Here is an 11376-nt window from a genome sequence, read left to right on the forward strand (position 1 = left end):
GAACTTCAGTTTTACATAAAACTTTCAACTTCTTTCGACGAGTCTTGAAAAATCCCGAAAACAAAAAAATATATCATATCGGACCGTTGGGTCTCGGAATATATGATTCGTGGTAGTCCAGGCCTGGCCATTATATAACCGTTAGCCACAATTATCTCAACTCTCCGTACCCACCAACAATATTAGTCCTAAAGATACGAGACATTGAAATCCAGCCATATTAATCATCGATACACATAAATAGACTCGCGCCACATTTGCGTGACAGTTAGTGTTTTTTTGCGTGACAGTTGGTTAAAAACACACTCAAAATCTCCCCCCTCTTTTCTTTTCCACTTGCCCAAAAAAACAGAAAAAACGTTAAAATAAAACCCTAACTTCTTGAAATTAACTGAAATTTTGAAATTTCGAGATGTCAACTAGTTTTCAATGCAAGAGCTAAGGAATTAACAATGGGGACTGAAGTAGTTTCTGTGAAGGTGGAAAGAGAATTTTGTGATGAAATTGATCACATTCCACTTAATGAACGCCTGACATTGCTTCTTGCTAGTGGTGATGTTCAACAAGCAAGAAAAAGACCTAAATTGTGAGTCATTGTCTTTGTTTTATAGAAATTTGAGTTAAAGATTGGTTTTTTAATGTTTTTTTGGATTTTTTGTAGGTGTTTGGAGTTGGGGAATGATGGGTTTGGAAAAAAGGAAGAAGATGATGGTTCTTGGCAGGTGTGTTTTTGTGTTTTTTTACTTGCTGTGTTTAAGGTTACAGTAGTAGGCTTGGAATTTATATTGTTGAGCTTGCGTCATTATATCTTGTAATATGTATCTACACTTTGGCTTTGGCACAAGGATAGGTTTCCCCATTGTGATTATTGGTTCGAATTGTGGAAACAGTCTTTTTAAATGCTTGGTAAGGCTGTATACATCTTAGCCTTACCAGGCCCTGTGCATTGGGATAGCCTAGAAATGTTAGGCATTGTCCATTGTGAAATTTGTCGCATATATGTGATTTAATAAGTTTGATCATATATGTCTCTGACTTAATGCTTGGATTTTCATGATTAGGAAGCTAATGTATTATACATATTATACTCTTCAATTTGTATCCTGTTAATAAAGTCTTTATTGAATTTGTTCTGCACAGGGGATTTCTGTTTTAAGGTCTACTTCAAATATGGATGATATTAACCATCAGAATGCTTGGAAGGAACAGAGTCATTTATTGGAGGAACAAATCTCAATAGTTAGAAATGATTCTCTTGGCATCGCCAAAGGAAATTCTACTTCAATGCCAATAAGTTTAAGTGTTGATTTTCCAAGTAGTAACAATGCACCAAATGGAAGTGATTTCCAAGCGAGCCTCTCACCTAAACCTGGCAATTTTCTGGGAACTCAAGAATATGGCGACCAAATTTTATCGCAAGAAGTTTCTACCAAGGGTGAATCACCTGTCCGACAGGAGCCTGTGGCTTCAGATGCAAACGACGTGCATGTTTCAGCTCTGTCAACCTCTCTTGTCACTGTGAAATCCGAAACCTTGGAGAGTGGTTTAGAGAGCCAATACGAGAATACCATGGGTATTTTACCGATGAATAACAACATGATGGAAGTGAAAGGGGAAATTGGAACGTGGGAAGAATCGTATGAGGATATTTATGATGATGTCATAGACCATATGTCTCTGCAACAAAGGAAAGAGTTGCTTCTTGCAAGAAGTTCGCTAACTTTGGATAGTTCCAGAAATTTGAAGTGCTTAAGAAAAACTTTGCCTTCCTCCTTTGAATGTGATCCCACTCTTTCTGAAAATGCTAAACCTGAAGGCATAATTCGGCAACGCAAAAGGAAAAAAACTGCAACGTAAGTTCTGCTCTATTAATATACTCTTTGTATACTAGGTTACATGGGCACGCCATATTTTGAAAAAAATCCGTGTCGGATACGTGTCCATGTCGGACACATATTGTTTGTAATTTACCTCGAATTTTGATATTTTGCCGTGTCCGACAATTCGTATCCATGTCCGATACGGACACACCTACTCGTGTCAATGTAACCTAGTTTGTATATTTACTTGGCAGTTGGTAATTTTTAGTTCTTGGTTCTCAGTTATACTTGAAATGTATTAACAGGGATTCGGTGGAAACAGCACTTGAAGAAGATGCTCCTGGACTTCTTAAGGTATTATAAGCATGTTCCAGGTTTCTATGTGATGGGTGGTGGGATGAATTTTTTGTAAAATTTTCGTAGGTTTTAGTTGACAAAGGAATTACTGTTGATGAAATCAAGCTGTATGGAGGGGACATGAATAGTGAGAATGCCTTCAATATATCATCTGAAGAAGACAGCTTCGGAGATCTTGAAGCTGTGGTTTCTAAGGTTCAACTAAACGTGTCCACTCATGATGTCTTTTACAAGTTTATTTATTTATTCTTGTTTTGTCTTATAAAGGATCTTTCCAGGACCGCATCTTGTCTGTCATTTTATCCTTTTTCTCCTTTTCAAATCCCTAATCCTGGATTAAATTGGAGCTACTTAATCGGCCTTGTCACTCACTCTCTCTCTCTTGATCGATAATACTGTATTTAATAAATAGCAATGCAGTTATATGTGTGGCTACCCCTGTACCCCTTAGCAAGACACTTAGAAACGTCTCAAACACACAACCTCAAAGAACCTAATGTAGGCACCCTACCATCATTTAGACAATAATATTGTTTCATCCTTCTAATAAAGGAATCCTGACAAATTTGTTGCTTTTATATGGTACAGTTGGGTTACTTTCAAAATTATATGAGCATTGTGGGAAACCTACCTTAAGTATGATTCCCCCAGCAATCTAGTATATCCATACCTTTGAAATGAGTGCATTTGTAATTGACTAAATGGGAACAATTAGTGGCGGTACTCATGGTTCCCATTGGCTGAGGTGGTAAGGCTGTCGGATATTGAAGCCTGACCAGACGGGATGACCACCTTCATGCTCAACAACTAACCACTTAAAAAATTTACAACTTGTTTTTATTTTATTTATTTGCTCAGTTAAGTTATTAAGGATGAAGAGTAAAAGCCAGTAAATACCAACTGGGAACTGTTACAGTTTCCATCAGATATTACAACTGGTTAGAGCACATATTTTTTGGTCGATAGAATCATGACTCGAGTGTTTGTCAGATGTGCTCTGTTGAGCAAGTTCACTTTCAATTCTCGAGGTGAGGGCTCTTGTTACATACATCTATTGACAAATGTCTTGTTGGAGTTTAAAAGAAGTGACTGTCATGTTGGGTTACATATACTCAAGGATACTAATGAAGTAAGCCCAAACCCTCAAAACAAGAAGATAAAAAGCCGTTAAGGAAGAAAATTGCACCACCAGGGAATTATACTTGAGACTGGATTCTGACTGAGAACAAGATCTTCAAGGCTTAGTGCAAACATAGAAGAAAATTAAGAGATTTTTTCCAAACAGAGCCAGCCTGCCAGTGGACTCACACCATTATTGAACATGAGATGAGCAATCATATAATTGGAGCGTAACAAAAAGGGTAAAAAACTGATCATCAGTAATCTATGTTTGCTAACTTTTTGTTAATCAGGAGGAATTCTCCATGGAAAGACACGAGGAATAGAAAGACCAATTGAGGGACACTCTAGACCACCAAGCTTCTAAGAGGAGGTGGAGGACTATGATTGTGAGAAAATGTCTGTACCTAGTGGTGGTACTAGGAACATGCAGATAGTGTACCTATGCCTTAAGTGCCCAAACTCGTATGTGGTGAATGGATGAGTACTGGTTCTCTCTAGCAAAGCAGGCAGGGATTTTAAAATCAAAATCCTAGGACATGGTCCAGTTGTCTAACATAGAGCAAGAAAGATGGAAATGACTGGGAGATGAAGAAACAAACTCCCTGATTGAAAAGTATGTATCTTGATAGGTTGAATGGAAAAGGATTCATGTTGCCGACCCAATATATGGAATGTCCCCTTGATAATGTAGATGACCAGGCATCTGGTGACCAACAATTTTATTAAGCTGACAGTGAACTATCTGCAATTATTTTGTAAGTAATGCCTTGTCGTATATTTACAACTTGATAATAACCATTTTATTTATTTTGCTACCATTTCAGTTATTTACACAGCGCAGCGCTCTTTTGAAGTTTGCTTCACTGAATAAGACAAATGTGTCAAGAGTTAGTTATTGCTTGGCTTGCTTACTTTCTCTAGTTGAGCAGGCAAGTAGTCTTTTTATGATCATATATTTCATTGAGGAGACAACAGTATTACTTACTCATTCGAGGTCGTGTACTACAAATATATACTGTTTATTCTAAAATTTCCTTATTCACAGACTCGATATCTACAGTTTCTGAAATGGCCTGTTGAATGGGGATGGTGTCGAGATCTCCAGTCATTTATATTTGTCTTTGAAAGACATAACAGGTGCTACACTGTCTCTGTGGTTGCCTTTTTCTTTTTTCTTTCTTTTTTTTTTTGGGTGGCTCTTGAAAGCCTATGAATGGTTTGAGATTGTGGTCCTGCTGGGTTTGTGATGTCTCAGCTGAGAAATTTTGAGATGGAACGATGCTTTGATATGAATTTAGTCCTATGTTCAATGAACTGGGTGATATGGTAACATTTTGTTTTCATCTAAATACAGAATAGTTTTAGAGCGGCCAGAATATGGGTATGCAACATATTTCTTTGAGCTTGTGAACTCTTTATCCGTTGAGTGGCAGATTAAGCGATTGGTAACTGCAATGAAGCTTACAACCTGTAGCAGGACCACCCTAATTGAGAACAAATGTTTATTGGTAATACCTGCTATACATCTCATGTACATCACTCCTATTGTTTTTGGTTTTCAATATTTTATTTTAAGTTTTACCAATAAAAAAAAAACATATATATTTTGTTGAGCTGTTTGCTGATCTAATGACTCATCTAACTCGCTTCATGAAATTAGTAAAATTACCATTGATAGTGTATTGATTTTAAGCAACTTTATTGTGTCTGTAAGAGTTTCATGGTTTTTCTCCACATGCTTGTGAATCCATACGTATTACTGGAAATCGTCCTTGATATTCGCTGTATTATTATGGACTATGTAAATCTGTTGGAGTTTTACTACGGTTTTGTCAACAGCACCTATAGAAAGTTGTGACTCTTGGTAATTAACTAATGCTAGGGATGTTTAACAGCCACGTAATTACTGAATAATTGGATAAACTTTGGGGTTAGTTGCTAGTCCGTTCAGGAGAGGCTAGGCCTAGTTGATTGGGAATTAATAGGGCAATTCTCTCGAATAATTTTCTGTTTTCTCTTAGATTTTTCCCTCCACATATAGTTTATGATGTCTTAAAGAAAAATTACTTGCTAACTAGAAAATTGACTTGAGCATGTGGCATGGTGAATAGCGAGTACGAGGCGATTAATTACCTATTTAACTTCCCAGAGACTGAATTCAGTATTTTTTCCAATATTGCTGAAATCCTCAGCCAGAGCTTGAAACTAAAATATAAAGAAGAGACTTTGATAGATGTAGAGGGTGAAAGGATTATCTAGGAAGGTTTGCCAAGTTAAACACTGATTTTTGGGAATTATTATATTTTAAATACCTGCATACATCTTATGCTTCTGTCCGCATAGCTTTACCAATTCATCACTAATTATGCATGTGGAAGGAAAGCAAATGGTATAGCTGACGAGTAAACTTTCAGTTACTCTTTAGTTGAACTAATGTGTTTGCTAAGAATTAAGAAATTAGAAGTCATATTCTTTTATTTTCTATTTTAAGTTGACTCTTGTGCATTGATATTGCATAAGGTTGGGGAAGATCTGACCGAGGGGGAAGCACGTGTGTTGGAAGAATATGGTTGGATGCCAAATACTGGGCTAGGATCAATGCTCAACTACTGTGATAGAGTTGTTCATGACAGGAAGAATGAGGCTGATGTCTCAGAATGGAGATCGAAAATAGGGAAGCTGCTGATGAATGGATATGATGGAGGAACCATTGTATTGTCCAATCTCCCGAAAAATTTCAAGGGATACAAGCACAGTCAAGGGCCAAGAGATCGTATTGAAGCTTTGAACTGAGTCACTTCCGTCATATGTAAAATCTTGTTTTAAACAATAGAAACATTCTGTACATATTAAGTGACTAGACTAGATGCTCATTTAGTAAGAAACAGGATACTGAAGTTTGGTGATGATCAATTGGATGAAGGTATGCCTTATTCCTGATAGTTAGAGTTGACCAAATCAATTATATGTTGTAGAAATATAAAGTGTGGGGTTGTGCAGTTTCGTTTTTTGGTACTTCAAGCAAGCTACCGCCGCTAATAGCTTCACAAATGGATTACCGGCACAAGACTTTCTTTCGCACCTCATTAAATGGTGTTTCATGTTTTGTTTGTCTAGTTCTATAGTGATTTTATATGTGATAGTCTCTAAAATAAAAGATGGGTTTAGTAATATTACACCCTGCAGGCATTTTTTCCCTCGTTCTGCAATGTTTGTCTATTCCCCTGAACTGAATGGCCTTTGAAGTACCATTATCCTGTAGTTGCTGAATTTATTCATCAACCAATTTGGCAGGAAATTGTCGATGTACGGTACCAAGTAGTTCATCTTTCCGTTGAGGCCAAAAGATCTGGTGAGCACAACCCAACTCCTGCATCAGTCTTTGGTGGCAGGGTCCTCTCCAACTTGACTTGCTTCCATGATACTATGTGAAGTTTCCGTACACAGAGGGTGGTATACTGGAATGTTCAAATTCTTATCTAAACCATATTATTGTTCAGGATGCTTATCAAAGACTGTTTGAAAATTACCTAAATTCTTGTAGCTAATAAAGTGATGCAAGTCAAGATCAATTAAATTTATGGAATTCAAAAGATTAGTCCATATCGATTTTTTTTTTAACTTTAGAAATTACTTATTTTATGTATTTTCGATTTTTTCGATATTTAGGATTCTAGTGTATTTTTAGATGTTTCCAGATTGGTATTTGAAGTGTTTTAAGTAGTTTTAGGCCCTTTTAGTTAGTAGTATCAATTTAGGATTTTTCTAGATGTTTCCATTTCCAATTTGAAGTGTTTGGAAGGCATATAAATATGATTTTAAGTTGTAATATGAAAATTAGCCTATTGATTAATGAAAATTTGTTTAGAGAAGTGTTTTCTCTTGAATCAACAAGTCCTGGATGCCTTTCAATTTTTAAGTAAGTTCTTTGTGAATTTCAATTGATTCGAAGAAAATTCGTCGAGTTCCAGATAACGTTATTTGTGACGTTCAACTGATTAGTTTGAAAATTTTAAGTTTCTCCACCACGCCCTGCATCATGAAGATCACTCTGGAACGAACTTTTTCCATTACCTTTTTCAAACAAACAATAACGAGTATATAGCATTTCAGAGCGGGCCAATTGCCGTTACCCAGGCATCTCATTATGCTTCACTCTACTGTCAAATGATAGAGACAAATTCCATTAAAACATTGTTCTTCAGGACGCTTGTCAGCGAAGATCTTTTCATAAAATTATTCCCAACGAGAGAACCAGGCTGCCTAAACCTACATTTTCAGATTGACAGACAATTTGCTGGGCAAATATACATCAAGAGTTGCCTAAGATAGTCAGATTCTTCATAATCATCGTCCTAACTGTGGATATGAAGTCCGTGTACCATCATAATAAGATTACCTGGAATCAGAACAAAAGCTTGGAAAAACATCATCGCATTCATTTGAAAATACTCTCTTATGAATAATCTGACTCCCTTAAAGATGTCCTGTATTAAAGAACCAACATGTTTACAATGCTACTGAGAAAAATAAAGACATGAAGAGAGACATGACACCATATCCACCAACTAGAGATAATCCATTAGCTGCATTTTTTTTGGTACCTGAAAATTAGAACATATAAAGTACATAGTAACAATCATCAATAGATCAAATGCCATTCACTAAGAAAGGAAAATGAAGTAATTTCCTTCAACTCACCATCAGATGGACTGGCTGGAGCTGGCGGAGTCGCTGATGATGTAGGAGGTGCGGCATCTGCATTGAAATGGAATGTAAAAAGTTACTGCAAGCAGAATCATTATGGAGTGTCTCTGATTAATATGAGGATTCGATAATAAGCTAAACAGCCATTTCCCGCATACATGTGTGATATTCATTTATCCCGGCCAGCCACATGTGTGCAACATTGGGTAGAAAAAAATACATTAGATGTTCATGATCGCATCAAATGCGCAAGTTTCCCTAGTTGCACTTGCACTATATTAGGGAGGACACAATAACAGCACACCCTTTAATTACGACTGAATTTGGGGAGCTTTAGAATGATCTCACGTTCTCCTTATTTCCTTAACTAATAATCAAGTCTAAAATTTTAGACGGGAGCAGATTTTTTTTTTTTTTTTTCTCAAGTCAGTTCACATTACATGCGAAACAAAATCTAATGACTCTGATTTCAAACACCAGGCCAGTGGAAATAATAATAATAATAAAAATAATAAAAAGTTGATAAACATGGACAGAATCTCCTTGGCATTCGATACGAATGTAGGGGGCATATATGATCCAATACTATAAGATCCAACTAAAATTGAAAACAAAAAACTAACTAATATAACATAACAAAAAATGTGGAAAGAAAGAAATCTAGAGAAGTGAGTTATTCACACACCTTTATTGCAAACACTAATATCAACCTTGGCATCACATGCTTTGGGAAGCTTTAGAGCATCATTTTGGGTAACATTGAGACTCTTCAAAAGAGTAGGATTATTGAAGATATCACAAAGGCACTTTGCATCATTGGCAATCATATCCTTCAATGGAACGCAACAGGAAGAAGGTGGTGCGGATGGATTTTGCAAATATGGTTGGCAGGGAATTAGATGTTGCATGCATGGCATTGAAACACCACCTAAACCACCACCTAAACCACCAGAAGCTTGACTAATATCTCGAGAAAAACTCAGAGAAACACATGAAGAAAAAGAGAAAAATATTAGGAACATGAAGTTAAACGAAAAATCCATGATTAAGTTTTGTGTTGAGAAGAGATTTTGTTCTTTTCTTTTTGCTCTTTTGGGCTTTTCTAATGTTTTGAAGAACAGATTGGTTTTAGTTGTGGTGTATTTATGGAGATTTCTTCTTATGGTGCGAATTTCATGTTTCATTTCACCCACGTAGCCAGTTACCAAAAAAACATTTCACCCACGTAGCCCGATTGCCACGCTAACTCACATGTAAAAAGGGCTGCAATTTAGAAATTGTTATTGCCTTGGATGTTGGACCTAGTCCAGCCCAATTCAAAGTGAATACATCAACTCACCCAACCCAATCTTGGTCTATTGTTTGGGCCTAGGCCAGTAGATCATGGTAATGATGGTATACATACAATCTTTACCTATACTCCCACTCCTAGAGAGCACACCGAGTAGTGCTACACGGACCTATTATTGCGACTCACTATTTGAATAATATTGGTTTGCATTGTAATACACACGGACACGTATCTCTATATAAATCAATGATTATGACTTTTGACATATCAGTAGGTCAAAATAGTAAGTCAAATAAGTGTGTCCGTGTAGCATATATAAAGTACTGGAGCACACCCGGACTGGAAAAATGTTCTTACATTTGTGTCCCAACAAAACCAAGTTTTTAAAAGAGCCATCAAACATAAAGGTAACAACCACCTTAACCTCCTATTGCCCTCAACCAAAATACAACTCTCTCTTCTTCTCCTTCTTCAATCATCGATGCACACATTTCCCAAAATCCAAAATGTACACCCTCAAAATATGTACAACCAAACCCCTCTATTCTCTTTCTCGAATCATCAACATACACATTCTTAACTCTCAACCCCTTCCACATTTTAACTCTCACAAATCAAAATACTCAATCTCTCTACCACTCAACTCGATGATCTATCAATACCCAACTCTCATATATGAGTTACTCATCTCGGCACAACCATCAATCCCTCAATGTTGAAAGAATTGGAGAGCATATAGTGTTAGAAGCTAGAGTCAATTGATCATGAAGAAAAATAGATCACCTTAGAGAGGATCGAAAAAGATATGGATGATGACATAATAAGTGGAGTATTTGAAATTCTGACAAATCGTCCGTGTCCCGACATCAAACTTAGAAGAACTATTCGGCAACTAGTTGTCAGGTATAGTAACAATGTTTGGCTCCGGAAAAACCGACAATTATATTCTCTTCTGACACCCATTTTACATTTTGGAGATAGTTTTCTAGTATTGTTTTGTCGTTTGTGTAGATTCTCTTCCACTTAAGTACCATGAAATACAAGAATTACGGCAACCTGATGATACCGACAACATTTTGGAGATAGTTTTCTAGCATACTGGCTTCAATGTTTAGTGTCATGCTCCAAATTTCATAATGACTAAATACTTAAGACACGCGGCATTTCCAGTCATTACGAAACTCGAGACGTGATACGTGGTAACAAGGTCAAATGAATAAGACTAGTAAAAAAAAATCATTAATTAACAAATGCAACAAAATAACTTAAATAGAGTTCTAAAATGTGAGGTGTTACATATACGTACACTTCTCAAAAGAAATCTCATCCCGAGATTTGGAAAGAGAGTGAGATACACCATGAACCTCAAAACATGCTCCCCACGAATGTTTTTAAGAATATAATACATTATAGGTATGAACAATCAATGATTGTTCATACTTCAATAGATATTCTTAATGATCATACATTATGTTGAGGCATATATGAACCCCAAATAAGTATGAACAATGGTTGTTCTTACTATATACACCGGGTTGTTTCGGTTGGTCCGGCCATTTATTATTTCGTGTCAGGAGTATACTTGACATTTTATCTACTTGAGCCATTTTTTATTTCGCGCCAAGAGTATACTTGACCTTTCATCTACCCGGTCATTTATTAAAAAAAATGTGGTGTTGAGAGTTAATTTTTTAGTCGTTTTGTCCTTGAGAGTCACTCCTTGATTAAAAAAAGGAAAACGTAATGTAATATAGAAACATTTGGTCAAGCATGCATTGAAGTGAACTCATCTATCTATATCTTAATATTAAAGTGAACTTAGGTCGGGTGTTAGCCCAAGCCTCCGACTTTAATTTTGTTAGTCTTGGGCTAACATTTCAGATCCGTACGAGGTCTAAGTTTGGTCATGTAAAATCAAAGCCCGACTCGATTTCAAGTTGGGCTCATGTTAGAACATCAAATAACCGAAAAACCCATGCCCGTGTGCATATATATATGTACATATATCTTCCATTCCTTTTATTCATCTTGTCATAAATAAGGTTGAGAACATCTATTTTAGAGAACATAATATAATCA

The 11376-nt window shown here is 36.3% G+C and overlaps 2 protein-coding genes across 3 annotated transcripts; one reads left to right on the forward strand and one right to left on the reverse strand.

Annotated features, from left to right (window-relative positions):
• The first annotated feature begins 248 nt into the window (after positions 1-248).
• LOC147485492 (uncharacterized) lies at positions 249-6298 on the forward strand. Of its 2 annotated transcripts, XM_086571897.1 has the most exons (9): positions 249-586; positions 662-722; positions 1141-1853; positions 2126-2174; positions 2244-2372; positions 4124-4228; positions 4345-4436; positions 4654-4807; positions 5820-6298. In XM_086571897.1, exons 1-9 carry the CDS (start codon positions 453-455, stop codon positions 6090-6092), a joined length of 1710 nt encoding a protein of 569 aa, XP_086428023.1. In that variant the 5' UTR covers positions 249-452; the 3' UTR covers positions 6093-6298. The 2 variants fall into 2 exon arrangements, with proteins under 2 accessions (XP_086428023.1, XP_086428024.1); XM_086571898.1 differs by lacking the exon at positions 2244-2372.
• A 1419-nt stretch (positions 6299-7717) lies between these two features.
• LOC147485493 (non-specific lipid transfer protein GPI-anchored 3-like) lies at positions 7718-9170 on the reverse strand. Its single transcript, XM_086572429.1, has 3 exons — positions 8692-9170; positions 8001-8057; positions 7718-7903 (listed from the first exon to the last, which is right to left on the reverse strand). Exons 1-3 carry the CDS (start codon positions 9047-9049, stop codon positions 7809-7811), a joined length of 510 nt encoding a protein of 169 aa, XP_086428555.1. The 5' UTR covers positions 9050-9170; the 3' UTR covers positions 7718-7808.
• Positions 9171-11376: the final 2206 nt, after the last annotated feature.

The sequence above is a fragment of the Coptis chinensis genome, chromosome 7 (genome assembly GCF_015680905.1).
Source record: "Coptis chinensis isolate HL-2020 chromosome 7, ASM1568090v1, whole genome shotgun sequence".
In the NCBI taxonomy this organism is placed as follows: Eukaryota; Viridiplantae; Streptophyta; class Magnoliopsida; order Ranunculales; family Ranunculaceae; genus Coptis; species Coptis chinensis.